Source organism: Musca vetustissima, unplaced genomic scaffold (genome assembly GCF_032173495.1).
Source record: "Musca vetustissima isolate MV318-11 ecotype Yass unplaced genomic scaffold, APGP_CSIRO_Mvet_v1 utg12527, whole genome shotgun sequence".
In the NCBI taxonomy this organism is placed as follows: domain Eukaryota; kingdom Metazoa; phylum Arthropoda; class Insecta; order Diptera; family Muscidae; genus Musca; species Musca vetustissima.
This window is the reverse complement of record NW_026883045.1, coordinates 393,134-414,386: the sequence shown is the minus strand read 5'-3', so window position 1 is coordinate 414,386 and position 21,253 is coordinate 393,134. Positions and strand designations below refer to the sequence as shown.

Genomic DNA, 21,253 nt, shown 5'->3' with positions numbered 1-21,253 from the left:
GATAGCAATTTTGAAGATTTTCTACAAAAAAACGTTTCTTAAAAATCACTTCGATCAAAAATATTTTTTATTAAGTAGAAAAACGTAATAAATTTTCTTTTAAAAGCTATTTTTTATTAATAAAATAATAGTCTTAAAAATATGTTTTATATAAAAAAACTAAATTTTCTTAAAATATTCTAGTCAGAAAAAATTAAACTAAATTTAAATTTAAAAAAAGCAGATAACCATATTTTTATAAAAAATACAATTTTCTTTTTTTCTTATAGAAGTAACAATGAGCATATATTTAAAAATACAATAAAAAAAAAACAAATAAAAAATATAAAAAAAATAAAAAATATTATTAACTTAAGAGTTTTGAATATTATATAATTCTGGAACAGTTTTCTATTAATCGGAATTTGTTTTCAATTTGCCCTTAATAAATTTGAAATGTTTACCGCTTTTTAAGTACGTAAACAGACTAATATTTTTTTATTTTTCCATATAAAGATAAATTTATTTTCTAAAAATATTTACAAGAAGAACCTATCAGAGTTTTTATTTAAAAACAACCTAGAGGTATTCTGAATCTTAAGAAATACCACATTTGACTTTACCACTCCGTTAATATTTCTTTCAATTTCCCCGATATACTAACTTGTTGTTTTGTGTAGTTATTTTTTATTGTCTTCGATCTCTTTGAATTTGAATTTCTATGACTTCGACTACCTGTATTATCTACCTGTGCAGTTAGCGAACAATTACTATTTTCATTATAAAGAAACGAGTTACTTTTTCTTTTGCTTGTATTGGGTGGCATCGTATCTGCAGCTATATTATCCGGTATTTTCTTAGAATCTAAAGAATTTTTACCATCCACAGATGTAAGGATGTGTAATGGAACTACCGATATAACCGGACGTTTTTCTATTTCAAAAGGTTTGGCCTCAAAGGAATTCAAGCTACCTTCCTGGCAACTATCAGAGGTCATGCTGTCATTATTAAATGATTCAAAATCTTCATCATCATCAATAATGTCATAATTTACAACACTTGATGCCTGGGAGTTCATTGGATCTGAGTCGAAAAATGCATTTTCTTCATTTGTATTTTGGACTTCGTTTGTTATTATAATCCGATGAATAGGTGCTTCGGTTGTTTCCTCTTCCTCCATATTTAAAAGACTCTCTAAAAATCGCACCCCATCTGCTTTGAGATGATCCTCCATTTGGGTTATCTCCTCAAAACGTCGTTTAATTGGTACAAATTCGGGATGTTGTTCCAAGGGAGGATTTTCTTCATTGGCATTCGGATTTTCTTGAGGTATTTCATTTACATTTGAGGTAGTGTTATCGGAATTGGTATTTGCATTCTCATTTGAACCCAAAAGATTTTGCAGGAAATTTATATTTGTGGAATTCAATTGATTATTTGGTTGAGGATCTTCCGATCTGGGTGAATTGTCATTGGAACCAAGAAATTCTGTGCTGCCATTGCTTTCTTCGCCCTCATCTTCTATGATGGGATAACTAGGGGTATCTTTAGAGGTATCCAAAGGAGAGTATGGGGAATTTTCAGGTTCTGGATAGGTCAAATTTTCATCCTTTTCCTCATCCTCTTTATTTTGTATTACATCCTGTATTAGGGTTTTATTTAAATCTTCTGAATTAATTATTTCATCATTAAAATTCTCTTGTGAATCTTCCTCCTTTTTAATCTCTGTGATGGTGTCTTTGTAATCTTTAAAATCCACCAACTCCATGACACATTTGTTCTCAACTTGATTTTCATCCTCATCCAGAGGTTCCGTTTTAATATTCACATCATTGCAGGTCCCTTTAAAATCTTCTTTAATTCCAGTTTTCTGCAACATTTCACTTTCATCTTCCGTAAGCTTTTCACTTAACTTTGTCTGAGCCTCCAATACCGATAATTCAAAATCCTGAAAGTCCTGTATGTGACTCCAACATTTGGTACAGATGACATTTAAGTGTTTTGCGGTTTCCATGTTCAAAATCTAAAAAGAAAAAATTAAAAAAAAAATAATAATAAAAATTAGGAGCGAGATCTGTCAAATCTCAGCTCACGTTTGAAATGATGGCATAATTGTTTTATCCTTAGAAAATTTGTTTAATTAAAAATTTTTATAAATGTTCATTTTATGCTACCACTGTATCCCTTACACAACCACACACACATGTACACTTACATTGGGATGCAAATAACTGTAGATGATCTCATAAAATGATGTAGCACTACCGTCTTCTTCGTTGTACAACCGCTCGTAATCGTTACACTCTTCCAAACACAAACGACAGAGTTGAGTGAGGGACATATTGAAATTTTATCCGATGATATATCATGATCAAATATGAATTCTGGAAATAAATAAAAAAACAATAAAATCAAATTAAAAATGAAATATATCGGTTCACAAAATCGGTATTTTGGGTGCAATTTTCAAAATTTCCTGAAATTTAATATTTTGAATTCTCGTGTGGTGAAAAAATCTTCCAAACAAAAATGAAAGAATTGGCTGTAATTTGATATTTTGGGTTTTCACTGAGTAGGAATTGAGTCCTACCAAAAATGACCTATATGGGACCACTTTTCAGGGTAACCCCCATTTAAGCGTACCTCCTAAATGTCGGGGTTTCAACCGTAAATGGCTGTAATTTGATATTTTGGGTTGTCACTGAGTACCAAATCAGTCCTACCAAAATTAGCAAATCAGTTCTACCTTGGGACCCCTTTTTAGAGTATTCCCCATATAAGGATCCCCTCAAATTTAGAGACGTTTTATAATAAAATTGGCTGTAATTTGAAATTTTTGTTTCACAGAGTATGAAATCAGTCCTATTAATGATCTATATGGAACCACTTTTCAGGGTAGACCCCATATAATCGTACAACCTAAATTTCGCAATTTTGGTGGAGTATGAGCGCCGAATTAGCTGTAATTTAATGATATGGGTTCTTATTGGGCAGGAAATCTTCAAAACAAAAATTATCGACATTAGTCAATTTTTTAGGTTATCCTCTACATGGCGTAACCCCCAATATTCAGTATTATGAGGAATTTTTGAACATTTTTCAGTGTATTAACCGGAATTAGGTATTTTGGAGATTTCATAGTGTAGTAAATCTTCGTACCAAAAATTACGAATACTGGTCCATATTTCAGGGTAGCCCCCATATAAGGTTCTCCATAATTGTCGGTATTTTGGGGGAGTATGAGCGCCGAATTAGCTGTAATTTAAGATTATGGGTTCTTATTGGATAGGGAATTTTCAAATAAAAAATTATTGTAATTGGTCCATTTTTTAGGATAGCCCCCATATAAAGGTACCCTCAATATTCAGTATTTTGGAAATTTTTTACACATTTTTCAAGTGAATTAACCGGAATTTGGTATTTGGAGATTTTTAAAGTAGCCACAATATTTTTACTTTTTTTGTATTAAAAAAACATTATTGGTAGTGGTGTTGGCGGGATATTTGGGATACATTTTTTTTTTAATTTCAAAATAATCCGGCGTAGTATCAGTTTATTGTTTTATAAAAACAACTATTCATTTTTATTTTTGCAATAAAATATTGTTTCCAATATAATATACTTCTTTATTCAAAAAATTACCAAATAAGTTCTAAAATATGACATTTCAATCCACACATGTTGTTCAGGACGACTATAAAGTGGTGCAAAATAATATTTGTTTCGTTGGCAAAGCGTCTGCGCTAAATTGACGGCTGTACGAAACAGAATACAGACACACACAAATCAGTGGTCAATTGTTTAAGGCCAATAAAAAACAACCCGGTTTTGGACACAAAGTTTCTCTAATAATTTTATTACAGTAAATAAACAAAAGAAAAAAATTAGATTTTCAAAAAGTTATCTAAAGAGTGTTTTCAAAATAATTTGAATATAATAAATAAAATTATAAAAAATAGTTGAACTAAAACAAAATCCCAATTGTAGAAAAGAAAACAACAATCGGAAGAAGTGATGATTCAAAGTGTTTGTGATTGATGGTGTTCTAGGTTTTCGGTGGAAATATTTTTCAAGTGAAATTTTAACAACAATACAATGAAAAACTATTTGAGTTCCAAAGCTAATTAAGTGGGTATGTTTACAATTATATTAGCCAATTTGTTACTTATTTAATTTTCTTGACTGGACTCTGCACATGACTTGAGATTGTTTGTATTGATTTTTTTCTCCTATGAATATGACATACACCCACTCATGTGCCAGTGAAAAATCCAAATTGAAAACAAAATTTTATTCAAGAAGGCATTATTTTTTACTTTTCTCAAGAAACCTTTATGGAAAAGGTCCAATAGGCCAGACAAGAATAAATAATAATTGGCAAGGAAAAAACCAAAGTGGAACCCTATGTATGATATCCCACCACACACATTGGTAAGCATAAGCAACTAGGATGGAATGGTAGAATCACATTCTCGTCTATTGGTTTTACTACTTCTGGATCGAAACATTTCATATTTTTCCAAGGTCCAACATTTGAAGAGCTCAATATTTATTCCTGTTTGTTATAAAAGGTCTTTCAATTGGAAAAACTCCGCAAAAGACCAAAGCGCCTGGAAATCTTTTTTTTAAATTCGGCTTATTGAACGACTAGGGGTTTTATATAGAATACGGATTTTTATTTTGATTGAAATTGGTATGTGGAAGCAAAATAAGAAAATAATCTAGTATGAGGCCAGGTGGCAGATAGTTTTGAAATCGTGTACCTAAGATATTGTATCCTTGTTTATGACATGGTTAAGTGATATACTGTTAATTTTAAGCTTTTGGAGTAGTCCATGTAAATAAAGTTTTTGGAAGCGCTCATGGCCCTTTGGGCTAGGTTCTCGTTTATGAAATAAATTGAATTGAAATATATCCCTAAACGCAATATAAACCCAGAATTTCCATTTTTTGGGAGGTAATGCTTTGTCGGGAGATTTAAGACTTTCTCCTATGGACAAGTGGCAACACCGACATGTCGACATATTATCCTTTAAGATTAAAAAATATATTGAATGTCTTTTTTCTATGAACTGAATCTCCATTTTAATAGAATAGGATTTGTGGATGGCGGACCCCGAAGACATAAGAATTTCTCCAATGGAAAGATGCCAACACCGGCTTCGCTACAAAATCTCATTTTAAATAAAATAGTATGGAGTTTACCCGTTAAAATAATTACATTTCTGCAATCAGCTCTTTAACTGCTTTGAATTTGGAGGCCCATATCTGAGGAAATATTGATTTTCACAAGAAAAAAATATGACGGTGCAATCGGGGCCCTTAAACTATACTTTAGCTCTATTTCCATTCTGTATTCAGCTATTTTGGTTTTGAATTAGTAATATTTTGTATTATTCGGTATAAATACTAGTAGTCTGTAGTTCCCGAGTATTGCGGGCCATGTTTTGATATTGAGGCATTTTCATTTAGCCCCTCTTTTTTATATTCTAATCTAAAGTACATTGGAAAACATTATTATTTGTAATAATAGAAATTTACAATACACTCACCTTTATGTAATTTTAATAATTCACAATTGTTTATAATAATTATTTAATTTTTAATTTTTCGATTGTAATTTGCGTTCTTCTTTTGTTTTCTTTATTTCCATTCATTCTCTCACACACAGTAAATGATCTGCCACTTCTATCAGAGTATACCAAGCAATACACTGTAATTTTTATAAATAATGTAATAATATTAAGCACTTATTATTAAACATATTTATTTTTTAATAATTAAATAATTTTCTTATTTTATTAAGGTTTTATTTTTGTTATTTTTTAATGAATACAATATTAAACAAATGCTGTTCCATCTGTTTGATAAACACTCATAGAGAGAGAGAGAGCGAGAAGAGCCTAAATATTTACCTTCCACACACTAAAACGAACAGCTGTTTTGCTTGTCACTGAAAAATTGTAAACAAATCTCCAAAATCGTGTACATGAGGCTTTTGTTTACCCCAATTGTGTAAGTGTGTGCGTGTATTTTATATCCCACAAGAGTGGACAGTGTGTGGAATGAAATGAGCCACACAGGGTTGCATTTTTTCGGTCAAACACAGAACAGAAGCTCAAAAGTAAAATCCACAACAAAATAAATGTTGTGTTGTATATTCGATGCGGTAGTGGACAAAAAATAAATAAAAAACAAATAATTAAAATTATTATTTCCTATCCCTTAACAAAAAATAAGTGCTTTACAATAGAATAGAGTGTGTGTGCTTACAATAAAAGTGAGTGACAGCCAAATTGTGCTAATAAAACGTGAACCCAACAATCTTGCAGAGACAGACGCCATCAGCCAGGCAGCTCCCAATTTTGACAGCATTGCGTGTTGTTTAGGAACAGTATTGTGGTGGTATGTATTCACTGGGAAAAAAACATATCAAGCGGAAATGGTATAGTTAACATGATCAATATTGTGTAGATAATCGACATATGTTCCTGGGTAGATGTCTCAAATTGCAATAGTCGAGGAAGAATTGTGGATTTCTTTTAAAAAATTGTGTTCCAAACATCCTCTATCAACATCCTCTATGATTTTGGTTGATCGTGTTTTGCTTTGTTTCAGTGATCAATAATGATCAAGAGGTGCAAATTCTGTGGTGTGGCTGTTTAAAAGGCAAGAACTTGGGTCTTTTGATCATACATAAATGTGAATTATGTCTCTAAATGTCTAATTTTTGCTTATTTTGGATATAATTGATGTGCTAACATCGAGCTAAGACAACTTTAGTGTAGCAGAACCTTAGACCCGGAAAAAGATTTGCTTATTGCAAATTTGATTTAAAAACTTGCTTAAGAATTTGCGGAAATCTTTACTTCCGGATATATGGGCCTTTAAATTTCTGCTGAGACGCTTAAATTTGCCTAAGCTCTTTAATATTTACTAAAGGCAATATGTATATCAATTTGACGCAATTGAAGTCCTGATTACAAATATGTAAAATTTTTCTGAAGTACATGCATCTACAAAACGATGTTCTAAAATTCCACTGGCACCCTTATATAGATTTTCTTCTTTGGACAGATGCTAAAATCGGCTAGGCGACAGAATCTTCTTTGAAGCTTTCTTCTGTGGACATGTGTCATAATAGGATACGCGTCTGAATCTAATTTTAAAGAGAATAATATTGACTTGTTCTATAAAAATAATTACATTTTTGTTATGAGCACATCAAATACTGATACTATTGACATTGAAGGCTTTATTAATATTGTTACGTTTTTGGATTTTACTTAATCCCGTGTAGACGTTGTTTTATTTCCCAATACAGTTCGTACTATATAAAACGCGGGTTCTTTCTGATTACGAGTATTACAATGATTTTATTGACACAACTTTACTTTGCACTTTTCTTTACAGCTTTACGTTACTTGACGGTTTCAATTCGCGATCTGATTCACAACTGACTAACTGCCTTGCCATTTCCTCTATTTATATGAGTCATGCCTGTCGCTACAGAAGTTTCTGGACGATCTAGATTACGAACAATCTACCAATGCAACAAACACATACAAACTTACATTGAGTGTAAGTAAGAGAAATTAACGTCAATAACAAAATAGACAATGAAAGAGGAAATGGAAGGATGTAGAAAAATCTATACAGTAGTTGTTGTTGTGAAGTTATTCGAATAAATTGCGTAGTAGAAATTTACGTTACAATTCAAATTCTTAAATTAACGGAATTCATCTAAATTAACTTAAGAGATTTTCATTTGAAATTTTGTAGGGACATTCTTTAATAAGTGTAGATTCGAATGATATGAACAAAATTTTTGACCCCGAGAATGTGGGGTCCCCTTAAATTTCTTGGACTAGTAAATAAAATAGGCATGGTAAGGGTGCCAACAGATGGCCCATTTCTTAGGATATATTGAATTCCACGAAAAAGTATAAGTATAAGGGTCATCCCAGTGGTAAAAATTACAAAACGATCAGTCAACGGTCCTTAAATTGAAGCGAAAAAAGTATTTCCTGTCTAGAGGATCAAACTAAAGCATTTCGAAATAGATAAACGTTACGTTATATTTAGTCAATTATTTCAGCTGAAAATAACCATTCCTAAGTGAAACAATTATCGATTACAGATTTCAAATATGGATATTCAATTAATTCAGGCTACTTCAATGGATAATATTTTTCTTTACTGTGGGCGGAACCAGATTCAAAACCCCATAGCCGCAGAGACTTTCTATATAAGAGAACATTTAAGTGGTTTAAGATTCCGTATTCCAAAAATTAAAAACCACTTCGTAATTCTCAAAATACCGAAAATTGCGATTACTGTTATATGGGGGTCATACCAAAACTGGGAACGATAGTAATAAATTTTGGTAGCTAAATTTACCACGCAAAAATAAATTATTACAGCCAATTAGGTTGAAAAACGTTTATTGAAACCTCAAAATATAAAAAAAGTGGAACAAATATTCAAAATTTGTGAAAGAATTATTTTACATTATGGTATTTTACCATAATATGCTGTGCATGGCCAACTTTTAAATGAGAAGTTATCGAAATCGGGAGGTAGGATCTATCGTAGTAATCAATACCTTAACCATTTTAAAATGAATGGGCAATATATTGGTATCATATAGTATACCCATTCGAATTTGACAAGTTTAGTATTATTGTAGTATTTTAGTTTATGGATAGATTTAAGTCTTTTAAAATTACGGAGAGGTTATGGTTTTTTTTTTTTTTTTTGATAAGGTGGCAAATTTTGTTCTTTCTCTCTTTTTGGCGTCGTCTGTATCGCACCTGCATTTATTGCGCATAAAGTCTAATTCCAATTTTTTTAACCTTTTTCTATTTTCAGTTCAACTAACTTAACACCAATTTCACCTTTAGTCCACCTCACTAACAAATGGGAAAATCCAATAACAAGTCAACTACCTGGCAGCATTAATAATACACAGGTATGTAAATTTTCCAAACTTTATTACCGACTAGTAGATTGAATTAAGCCTTACAAAAATAATTTATGACCCATATGATTATGAAGTGTATTGGCAATATAATTGTGACCATCAACTTAATCGTAGCGACAATTGTATTTGAAATAATTGTATTCGAAAAAAATGTTTTCATATTTTGAAATGAACTAAATAATTGTATTGAAAAGGTAAGTAGATCAATATTCCGAATTATATTGCGTTTTAATTTAGACGAAAACAAATCAGGCATTTTTTTTGAAAAGTGTTTTCCAAACTCAAGGTGGTAAAGTTTTCTTTTGTTCATAAAAATTATGACGACCTGTTTCTATAGGGATGTCATCCAGTTGATGGGACTCCACTTAGACAAAATAGATCAATATTTGTTAACAATAGTAGCGAAATTAAAAAAAAGGTCCTGAGAATTTTTACAAAAATTCAATGATCCTGAAGATAATTCTTTCAGGTCAAAGCAAAAATGTAAAAAGACTTTTTTTCGATATTTACTGATAACCTTTAACTTAAACTCTGAGGATAATTCTGGAGTAGGTGTACTATAAGTTCATGTATATTGTAAATCTTATTGGCCTTTAGGCTTTTTTACAAAATAAAATATAAATAAAATAAATAAATAATTACTTGATCTTAACGTAAATGGGAAATACTCAATACGATCCTTTACTATTTAAAAATCTTAACTGTTTTATAAGATGTTTTCTTATGCTGTGAAAAATAAATGGGATGTTTGGGATCTTCTGTGAATCCTCTCTTGGCGACAGGAATACATTTCAATTTGAATAAGAACTGAAAATATCTGCTTTCATAGTCTTAGCCATAATTTTCCATTAAAGAAAATTTTCACTAAAAAAATGTTTTTTCTTTTGATTTTTTCCCAATAGAATTCCTCAGTCCATTCACTGCTCACATTGTGTGAGGCATTACTCACTCTAATCATTTGTTTGTATTTGATGGGAAGAAGAATAAGATGTCTCAGAAGAATAGCTGCCGTTTGTGTGTGAAGTGGTGCGAAAACTTTAAAAGTCTTTACGATGACAGTGGTCAACCAAATGCCTTGTATGAAATCATCGTTAAATATTTTCATCCAACGGTAAGAACGAATATCAAACCACCCCCCATTTTGTTATGAATTTCTCACGACATTTAACGGTAAATTGCTATGGAAAAGCGATTGGTAGGCCCTCAAAAAGTTTAACGCCCATAACACAAAAAAAGAACGACAAGCTATTACTTCTGAGATTTGAAACTATTTTTCAAATAAAAATATAATTTAAAAATTCAATTCGACTTTCCACTCGCTTTGATAGTAATTTATCGTCAAATGTGCGATAAAAATTTCAATTTTATTTCTCTTCTGACCTTGGTTTAAATTCATAGGTGTTGAATATCGAGAAATACACCTATCTGCAGGGTATTTGTCGCCAATGTTGGATACATATCAAAGAATTTATACAATTTCGCAAATCGATAAAAGAGGCTCAAATAAATCTACTCAGCAGTCTGCCGGAATTTATGAATGACACGAAATTCGAGGACAATTATGAAGAATATGCAGATAGTGAAGGAAATGTGAAATTTGTTATAACCTCAAATGTGGATATCAAAGATGAGTTAGAGAGTGAAAATGAGCCAGGTTCGACATGTGAGGAATATTTGGAGGATGATTATAACCCCAACCATACAACAATACAAGAGCAACAACAATATGATGATGACGATGTTGGTGCTGATGAAACAAAAATAATTCATATCGAAGAATTAAGTGATCAGGGAGGTGGTGGTGATGGCACCTGTGAGGGTGGTGAATCGATAGTCCTAAACGATAATGATGAAGATGCTGAGGATAATAAAATGGAATTAATAGATTTACAGCAAGAATATGAACAACAACAACAGCAGCAGCAACAACAACACCACCACCAACATCTTGAGGAAATGCATGCGGATTATCCTTCAAATAGTTTTCAGGATTTACCGGAAAATATCTCAGAAAATCAGGTGGAACCTCAAGATTTTTACCATGACCAATGGAATGAGGAGATGACAATTGTTGCCGAAGATTTGCCTTTCGCCGATTTAACGAAAATGGCTCCCAATTTCCCACGCATGAGGGCCACAATTTCTTTGCAAATTCTCCCGATACAGGGCAAAAAAATAATGATAATGGCGAGCCCTCTGTGGTCCTGTTAAACGAGGAGGATTATCATCTGGAACCTGCCATGATTTTTAAATGTAGATTTTGTGGTTATTTTTGGAAATCAAAGCGTGAATTAAAATCCCATGTTATGCAACAGCATAGGGATCAGTTAAAGAAAAATAAGAACCCATCAAACAACAGCCCTCCAACCTCCAACCCCAGCATAGTAAACCATCCGCATTCGCAAATAAATCGCAGTTTATTACAAACACCCAAAGATACCCAGCGATCAACACAACAAACCCCCACAGAACACACCAATCCTCCAAGTCAAAAGACCCTACTGAAACAAAACTACCCTCCGCATCATCTTCCTAAGAAATATATACTCAATAAAGACATTACGGTTAAACGAAGTAGTGAGGCTCCCAAAATTGTCGACGACTTTAAACTTCTACAATTGGAATGTAAGGCCTGCTCGAAATGTTTTAACAATGAAAAAGAATTTAATAGTCATCGGTGTATGCGTGCGACGGTGATTAAGCCGAAACCCGAAATTGCCGTTGGCAAACGTACCTTTAAGATACCTGCAGCAGCCACAAAAATGTTACAACACTCAAAAAGTCTACAAAATAAAAACCAACAACAATCATCATCTTCGGCGTCATCATCATCGAATGCACCTAGCTGGATTTATGCCTGTGCATTTTGTCCAAAATCGTATGGAACGTACAATGAATTGGATAATCATCGCGAGCAGGTGCATCCTCTAGAACGGAATACAAAATATTTAAAAATACTGCGATAAAATTATGTTTTTTTATTAAAAAATAAATTTTAATATTATTTTTCCAACTCATCTAAATTGCATTTTGTAGAAAATAAAATTTTGATTTTGTCAGAAGCTCGAAAAAAATAAAACAGCAACAAAATATTTTTCTATTAAATAGAAATTGTTTGAATTTCGTTATGGATCTAAAAAAACTACCTTGGAACTAAGTATAACCTGCATAACCTAAGGTGGATATTGAAAATGGGATATATTGGTCCACGTTTTCGTATAACCATCATAAACGGTGGGACTACTTCGGTACTTTGAAGGTTCAAGCAGAATTTTTAAAATGAAGGGACTGTAATTTGGCGTTCTCGTTTCGGGGATAGTGATTTTTCATGGGTCGCCTACTTTTAGAAGAGGACTCTCAGGGTCGTATAAAATGTAGTTGATGTCTCTTAGGGTGTCGTGAGGACTATTTCGGCACTTTGAAGGTTTAAGCATAAATTTTTAAATGAGGGGACTGTAATTTGCCGTTCCCGTTTGGGGGGTAGTGAAAAATATCTCCATCGGAATGTTTTCCATATCGGTCAATGTTTTGAAGTAAGCCCACATATCAATATCTCTACTAAATTTTCTATATTTTCAAAAATTTAGCCATATTTTGCGTTCAAAGGGGGTTTAATTTGGCATCCCGGATTTTTGTAGGTTGAAGAATCAAATGGGGGTCTAATTTGACACCCGGGTTCTTGGAACGTAAAAAATATGGTTTCAGAAAATTCTCAATGTAGGATAATTTTTTAACGTGGCTTCTATATTAATTTTTTAACGTGGCTTCTATATAAAGAGCCTATCTATTTAGGTACTTTTTAGGCCTAGGGGCATTTTCCAATTAGATTAAAGGGTCCTGTACCCTGCAGTAGATGTCCCTATAGGACTCTCAGAGTTATATACCCTATATAATATCCTATTTTCGATAAACAAATTTGTATCTAAGTTATCAAACCGAGTTTGGCATTCCTTGTTCATGGACGCTGAAATATATCGTTTAAGAAATATATCAGTATAGATCCATATTTTTACCTATCCCTTATACAATTTCCAGCCCATTTTGCATACTTTATAGGTTTTAGGGACATTTTCCAACCCATGTAGAAGATTCTAAAATTCATATACTCCGCAGTAGAGGTACCTATAGGACTATCAGAGTTATACACCCTATAGAAGAAGACCCTAATAACCTATTTTCGATAATAACACATATTTTTTCCAACCGCATTTGGCGTCCCAGGTTCGGAAGTGTCAATATAGGTCAATTTTGATCTAGCCCCTTTTAGGTATTTTTTTGGTCCCGGTGGTATTTTCAATTGATGACCTTTAATCTAAGGGGTTCTACAGGCTACCAAATCTACATAAGAGGACCCTAAGAGTCATCTACTCTTATTAGAGGTCTCTCGGCTTCATCTACAAACATCTACGGCATAGTAGAGGACCCTCAGAGCCCTCTACGTGTTGAAGAGTATTCAAGAGATGCGGGGTCATCGATATTATGGCTACCCACTCTAAATAAGGGGACGCGAAGAGTCGTCCACTCTGAGTACAGAACCCTATGGGTCATCTCAAGTTCGTATTTTCTGTATTAGAGGTCTCTCAGCTTCATCTACGTTATAGTAGAGGACACTCAGGGCCAGGAACGTATTGTAGAGGATTCAAGGGACCATCTAAGTTTTACTGGAGTACACTCGGAGTCATATACGTTATAGTAGAGGACCCTCAGCGTAATCTACTTATTGTAGAGAATTCAGGAGGTCATCTACATTACAGTAGATGACCATCTATTGTAGAGGGTCTTACGGGCTACAGGAACCTATGGGTCATATTAAGTTCGTATACTCTGTATTAAGTTCGTATACTCTGTCTCTCAGCTTCATCTACAGGCATCTATGATATATTTGAGGGCCCCAGGATCATCTTTGTATTGTAGAGAACCCTCAGGGTCATCTACGTACAAGGGTCGTCTAAATTCCATCTATAGTAAAAGGTCCTACGGGCTACGTACTCTACATAAGAGGACTCTACGAGTTATCTACTCTGAGTGCAGGACTCTATGGGCTATCTGAAGTTTCTGTACTCTGTATTAGAGGTCTCTCAGCTTCATCTACGGACATCTACGTAATCGTAGATGACCCTCAGGAGAGTTCTCTAAGTGTTGTCTACATTATAGTAGGGGTTTCTCAAGGTCGTCTACTTCATAGGTCTCTCAGGGTGGCATACTTTATAGTAGAGGTCTGTCAGGGTAGTCTACTTTATAGTAGAGGTCTCTCAGGGTGGCCTAATTTATATTAAATGTATCTCAGGATCGTCTACATTACAGTAGAGGTCTCTCAGGGAGAGAAAGACCCCCAATATAAAGTAGACGACCCTGAGGCCTACTTTATATTAGGGGTCTCTCAGGGTAGTTTTATTTATAGTAGAGGGTCTCCAGGATCGCCTAATTTGTAGTAGAGGTATCTCGGGGTCTCCTATTTTATAGTAGAGGTCTCTCACGGTAGTCTACATTATAATATATGTCTCTTAGGGTCGCCTGAGGGAAAAAACAAAAGACTTAAGACACAAACACACGTTATAGAGCAGAATCAAAATAATCAGCATTTTTCCAAAGTTCTGAAGGACTCTTCTCATAACATAGTCGAACCTCTAACGAACTTTTAATAAGAACATATGTAAGCTTCTAAAGACCTACACATTATATACTTGTAGGTCTGTATTAGGATCTCCAATTTTTGATATAGGTCTCCTCTATTGAATACGACATACGAAATTCCGACATCTTCGGAAATCATAATAATATATACTGATCTATATCTAAGTTGTCCTGAACTGAGCTTATTTTAAGTTTTCCGAACCCCTAGATTCGTTTCAAATTTAGATTTTTCAACTGTTCTCCATATTCGTTATTCTTACAGTTCGGCAAACCATGGCAACTCTTCATATTCCCCCTAGTAATTGCTGTCGTTTATGTCTGAATATACAAAACGAGAGCGGTGTAGAACTGTACAGTGATACGGGTCAGAAAACGGACTTCTATAATAAAATTTCGAAATACTTTCACCCTGAGGTAGGTTGAGTATATGTTAATTTGTCTGTCCACTACTTTTCTAATTGATCGCAAATTTTTATAGATAGTCAATTTGAACATTTTCAAGCATTTACGCACCGTATGCTTAATATGTTCGAAAATTATTGCGGAATTTCAAAAATACGAAAAACTTATTGAAGAGGCTCAACGGAAAGTTATGAGAGAATTTGGAGGTCGTGCGGTCATGGAGGAGGTTCGACTTCAGTGCGGAAATGCGGGGGAAGTTTATACAATTTCAGAGGTGGAAGAAGTAGAGGAGTTGAAGGTGAAAGAAGAAGAAGTGGAGGATGGTGAAGAATTTATAGAACTCTCGCAGGATAATAATGATAATGGGTTAACTAATATCGAAGCTATTAGTTTTCAAGCTCCGGATCACAATGTATTGTTAGGAGATAATTGTTGTGATTCGGAAGCATCATCAGTTTCCTGCATTGGAGGTGATGGAAATGGGTCATCGAATAACTTGGAAATTTACAGCAAAGAACCACCCTTCAAATCTTCTGCCGAACACCTGGAAATTCCTACAATAGTTCCGAGGCGGGAAATAGACCTTCGAACTTCTCCAAATAATCTAATAACTCTAAATTATGAGATCGATTCGTCAACAATATTCATTTCCAAACCAGCACCAGGTGGCAGGACGGTAGTACAAAATGAAACCCAAGGGGAACCCCCTTTAATTTGCACAGAAAAATTATCACAAGAAACTCATTTTTCCGAAGACAGAACAATTGAAAGAAGTCATTCCCAATTGAAACTGAAACCCCTTATAGAGTCCCAGCCCATAAGGGTAGTATCTCCTGGTAGCCTGGAGAAATCAAGAGTAGATCGATTTTCTCAAAATGATCCAGAAAATCTATTAATACCAATTTCTTCATCCCAGCCCAGCACATCAAGGAAACGAGGGCACAAGGACCAAGTGAAGGTCTCTCAAATACATCTTTCAAGGAGTACAGATCCAGACCTTACGGATTCCGACATTTCATCTCAAAGAAGTCATTCCCCATTGGAACTGACTAACGAATTTGATTGCCCTTCCACGGGGAATTTATCTCTCTGTAGCCTAGATAAATCAACTATAGATCCAGAGAACCTATTAATACGCATTGCCTCACCCAAAGCCTGTGCGAAGAAAATTTCACACCGCACCTCAGATACTAGCCGATTCAAATGCCTTGTATGTCGCAAATCCTACTCCCATCCCGCCTTATTGCGTTTTCATAAAAATCGCCACAAAAAATTAACCACCCACAGAAGTCGGAAATTCCAATATTTCCGCTTGAAATCCGCCAAACGTATTACCAAACCTAATGGCACCATTTCGTATGGCTGTCACGATTGCGTTCGTGTTTTTCAAAATTTCAAATCGTTCAGCCATCACCGCTGGCAATATCACAATCCCTGGACAACGTACACCTGTAAAATTTGTGGAGATTATTTCAATAGCTCGGGATCTCTAAGAAATCACCTAAAGAAACACAAACAACCCTGCGCCTATCACTGCACCCTGTGTCCGACCAAATATGCCTCATGGCGATACCTACGTGAACATTTGAAAATCGAACATATGACGGATCTACTCACCTATCAGTGCCCATTATGTTGGACACGTTTAAAAACTGCTTCTGCAATACGATTCCATATCCGTCTAAAGCATTCCAACAATTCAGATTTAATTTCAAGAATTTCCGAATATTTAAAAACCGATACTAACATTTTCCGTGTGAAATGTTTGAAATGTAATGAACGATTCCGAATGCCTATGGCGTTACAGAAACACAAGCAACGAGTTCATGGATATTTTAAATGTTCGATTTGTGACAAAGTTTTCTCTAATCGCAACAATCTTAAAAGGCATCATCAGGATGTGCATTTGACCGGCCGGAAGGCTGCTAAAGCTAAAGGGGCTAAAATCAAAGGCAATAAAAAAGCTATTTATGAATGTCCGGAATGTCCGACGAGCTTTATAAATCGTAGTAATTTTGAATTGCATTGTCGGATGGCACATCCGAATTAATACAGAATGAAATGCTGGTGCTGTCGAAAATATATATTTGGTAATGAGGTAAGGAATGTGCGGTTTTGGAATTACCCTATTTTGTTCTGCTTGTATATTTTTTAAGATTTATGAATTTAATAATAAAGTGTTTGAAATATTACAAAAAAAAAAAATATATGTTTTTATTACAAAAAAAAAAAAAAAAAAAAAACAGATTCGAATCATACAATTAATCTCCCAACCTCAGTATGAACTTCTAAGTAACCTATCATCAGCTCTATAAAGCCGTTCAGTAGTGTACACATCGGTGGTGAGAAGATGGTGACATTTTTTGAGTATTTTATTGTCGATGTGGACCTCGAGTAGGCTTTACCTCACTGCTGCGGACCTCTTCACACCGACACTAATCTCTAGATTATATCATGATCACCAGTACAGAACTCAATGGGCCGCTCCTCACAAATGCTTGCCTCCGTAGAGCTTCCCCTCCACCTTTACAAATCTCTAGATGTCTTCTTTCCATCGATAATGTCCACTACATGGCTCCTCCTAACCTATACGGATCAATATAATGCTCCTCCACAGGTTCGGCCTTCTATAGTGTCTTTTTTCTAACCGTTAAGACTTTTCTAAAGTAAATACAGAGTCATTCTGGCCGATACAGTCCTGTACAAGCTTAACATTGCTGGTACGGATCTTTGTATAGATCGTTCCGATCGATTCAGGCCTCCTAACACATCCCTGCAGATGTTTTCCACCTCTATAGAGCTTCAGATGAAATTGAGGATATGAACATCAATAATACGTTTCCATAGGTACGGATATCTGTAGATCTTTTTTCACCTCAACTGAGAGCCTCTTTCCTCATAAGGAACTTACTGCAAATGCGGAGATTCTCACCACCTATACGAACCTCTTTCGATGTCTTACCAAATATACAGACCTACATGAAATCCTCGACTAATGTATAGACCCCTCTGGAGCTTCACATAGCCTATACGGATCTGTCTTAAGACATTTTCTACCTAAGTGAAGTTACGGACCTCATTGGAACCCCTTGACACCTATACGAACCTGTGTGAAACTACTAGACACCTATACTGACCTCTCAACAACCTGTAAGGAATTTTCATGAGCTTCCCACCACCTATACTAACCTATAAGAAAATCCTTGGACCTATCTTGAGCTTTTCGCAAATTCGCCTATTTTGTTCTCCACATATACGAAGTTCTGGAGCATCTACGGAAATCCTAGACGCCTGTACGAATCTCCCTAGAGCTTTTAGCTGCCTACATAGACCTACAAACAACTTGTACATAGGTCTCAGAAACCTCTCACTACCAATACGAACCTCTATCGTCCCACGGTGCTCTGCGATACCTATATAAACCAGTTTTGAGTACCTAGCCGCCTATATAGACCCCCAAAAAACCTGTGCCGAATTCTCAGGAGCTTATCACCACCTATACGAAACTCTATTATCTTATAATACATACTATACGAACCTATTTTGAGATCTTTGCATCTATATTTAGCTTCTCACAACATTATAGGGCCTCGTCTATGTTCTTTGCAAGACATTGTAGTTCCGGAGCCTCCCCGCAACAGTCTAGAGCTCTAACCGCATATACTGACCTCCCCACAACCTTTACGGACCTTCATCGTACCTATACGAACTTATATCGAGATCCTTGAAACTCTTTTATAGTTCTGGAGCCTCTACATAACTCCTAGATATCTATACGAACCGGTCTGGGGCTCCTAGGCACCTATTCTGACCTCCCGACCTCTCAGAAACTTTTCACCAACTATACAAACCTCTGTCGACCATACATGAACCCATATGGAAATCATTATACTACTTTTGGATTTCCCAGCCATCATTGACGTCACAAGCTTTCTTGCGACTTCTAGCATTATTTTCCCCCAAAACATAAATGTGTGGAGCTCCTCAAAACCTATACGGGACTCAGCAGAACTTCTATATGTTTCAAAATTTTGCCTACATTTTAAATATTTCGTCTAAAACTAATATCAACAATTCTATTTTTTTCATTTCAGATTTTTTCTCCAAAAATTCCAATCCATGACTGCTGAACATAACCTCTAAAAATTTCATAAGTTATTATTTAAGTAAGAACCCGCCGCAAATCCATTCCATGTCAACATGACTCAGTCCACTACCTGCCGCCTGTGTGTTGACAAATGTCAGGAATACGAAACGCTGTACGACGAGAACGGTTTTGGCAATGAATTGTACGAAGTTATTTACAGTTTATTTCATCCGAAGGTAAGTCTCCAAAAATTCATTATACAATTAGGCCTCCATCCCCAATACACCCACCCCTTGTTACAACCGATTTCCATAGATTTTAGATATGGACAAATTCCGCCACTTGTCCATAATTTGTCACAAATGTTGGGGTCAGGTTTTGGATTTTCATAATTTTCAAAAATTCGTAACCGATGCCCAAGAGAGACTCCAAGAAGATGTAAAGCCGGGCAGCAGTGATATGGGCAATTGCCTAGATGGCTTCCCCGATGCGGCAGGGGAATTTGATAAGTCCTCGGCCGTTAATATTGAAGGGAGTTTTGTTTCCCTATCGGAAATGGCAGCTATCGAAGCTGATGGTGATACACCGCTAAATTCCCTGGAGGTCCAGACAGCTGCCCTAACCAAACGTAAATTTGCCCAAAAAATAGCTCAGAGTTTTGAACCAAAGAAGTGTAAATCTAGTGAAGAAAATAATGGAAATCAGAGCTTTCAACAGGGTCCAGTCATCAAAATGGAACGGGAATTTGAGCTAATCGATGTCCATGACGAGGAGGCGGAAGAAGAAGGTGACGGCGACGATATGCCGAGCACATCATGGAATACTACTCCTGGCGAGAATGATTATCAGTTTAATGATGACTCTTCGATTATACTGCTCGATGATTCCGATGAGGATGATGATGAGGTGGAGGCGGAAGAGGATTATTTTAATATGTCCATGTCTCAATATAATGTGGACTATAACTATGAGGAACATGGTCTGGTAGATTCCATAGCTGGGATCGATGGTCGCAAGGATAATAAATCACGCGAGGAAAGGCAGCAACATCTAAGTTATCTACTGTCCAATTTTATGCCGATAATCAAATGTGATCTTTGTACCCACAAGTGTAAATCCTGGCCCGCCTTACAGGCCCATTTCCTGCAGCGTCATCCCACGGAACAGTGTTACATTCCCTGTTGTGGCCGCAAACTCAAAGAGCACTGGACACTGAAGGAACACATGCGTTATCACAATGACCCCAACACCTTTAAATGTAAACTCTGCGGTCGGATAAATACCACGCGATGTGCCCTCAAGCGACACATTGATGCCCAACATCCGAGCTATCAAAAGTTACGACACTTCTGCCCCAACTGTGATAAAGGATTCACAACGAAGAGTGGCCTTCGCTATCATTGCACAACGGTCCATGAAAACTATGGCAAACCCGATTGTCAGATACAGCCCGACGGCAGCACCCTCTACGTGTGTAAACAATGTGGCCGTTCGTTTAAGAATCAAGAAATGGCACGAAAACACATTTACTACAATCACAGTCAGGTTGATCGTTTCAAATGTCCCACCTGTGGTTGTGTCTTTAAGAAATCTCGACCCTATCGCGAACATGTTGCTTCGCACACCAAAAAAGAACTGTACATCTGTGCCTACTGCCCCCAGAGGTTTACCTTCCTGAATACGCTGCGCAACCATCGTAAGAGTAAACATCCGCTGGAATCCGATGATAATAGTTATATCGAAATTTATGATGAATATGGACAGATTTGAAGGGGGTAAAATAGCAGAACAACGGCACAGCACAGTATAATAGGTGTGAATATCTATTATTTACAATTTTTTTTTTTGTAAATTAAAAATCAATAGAATTTTATTTTCTATAAAAAATCGAACCTTATAACTTTTTTCAGATTTATATATACAATTTTGACATATTTGCATTTAAAGTTAATTTTGAAAATAGAAATGGATCGAAGGACCATTTCATCATCGCATGGATGGCAAATTCTAAACTGTGATTTGAAGTTCGGATTTTGTTATAAGATATGTGAAATTCAATATTTCGATAGGGGCCTATTAATCAATGATGAATTCATATAGTTTCTAATTTATAAAGTGTAGGGGTTCTAAGGTCCGAATATTAAGAGGTTGTATATAATGAGATCCTG

The 21,253-nt window shown here is 35.2% G+C and overlaps 1 protein-coding gene across 1 annotated transcript; it reads left to right on the top strand.

The window, feature by feature from the left end:
• The first annotated feature begins 19,544 nt into the window (after positions 1–19,544).
• Positions 19,545–20,855, top strand: LOC133329787 (GDNF-inducible zinc finger protein 1-like). The gene has a single exon (XM_061538252.1). The coding sequence runs from the start codon at positions 19,545–19,547 to the stop codon at positions 20,853–20,855; it is 1,311 nt and encodes a 436-aa protein (XP_061394236.1).
• The last annotated feature ends 398 nt before the right edge of the window (positions 20,856–21,253 follow it).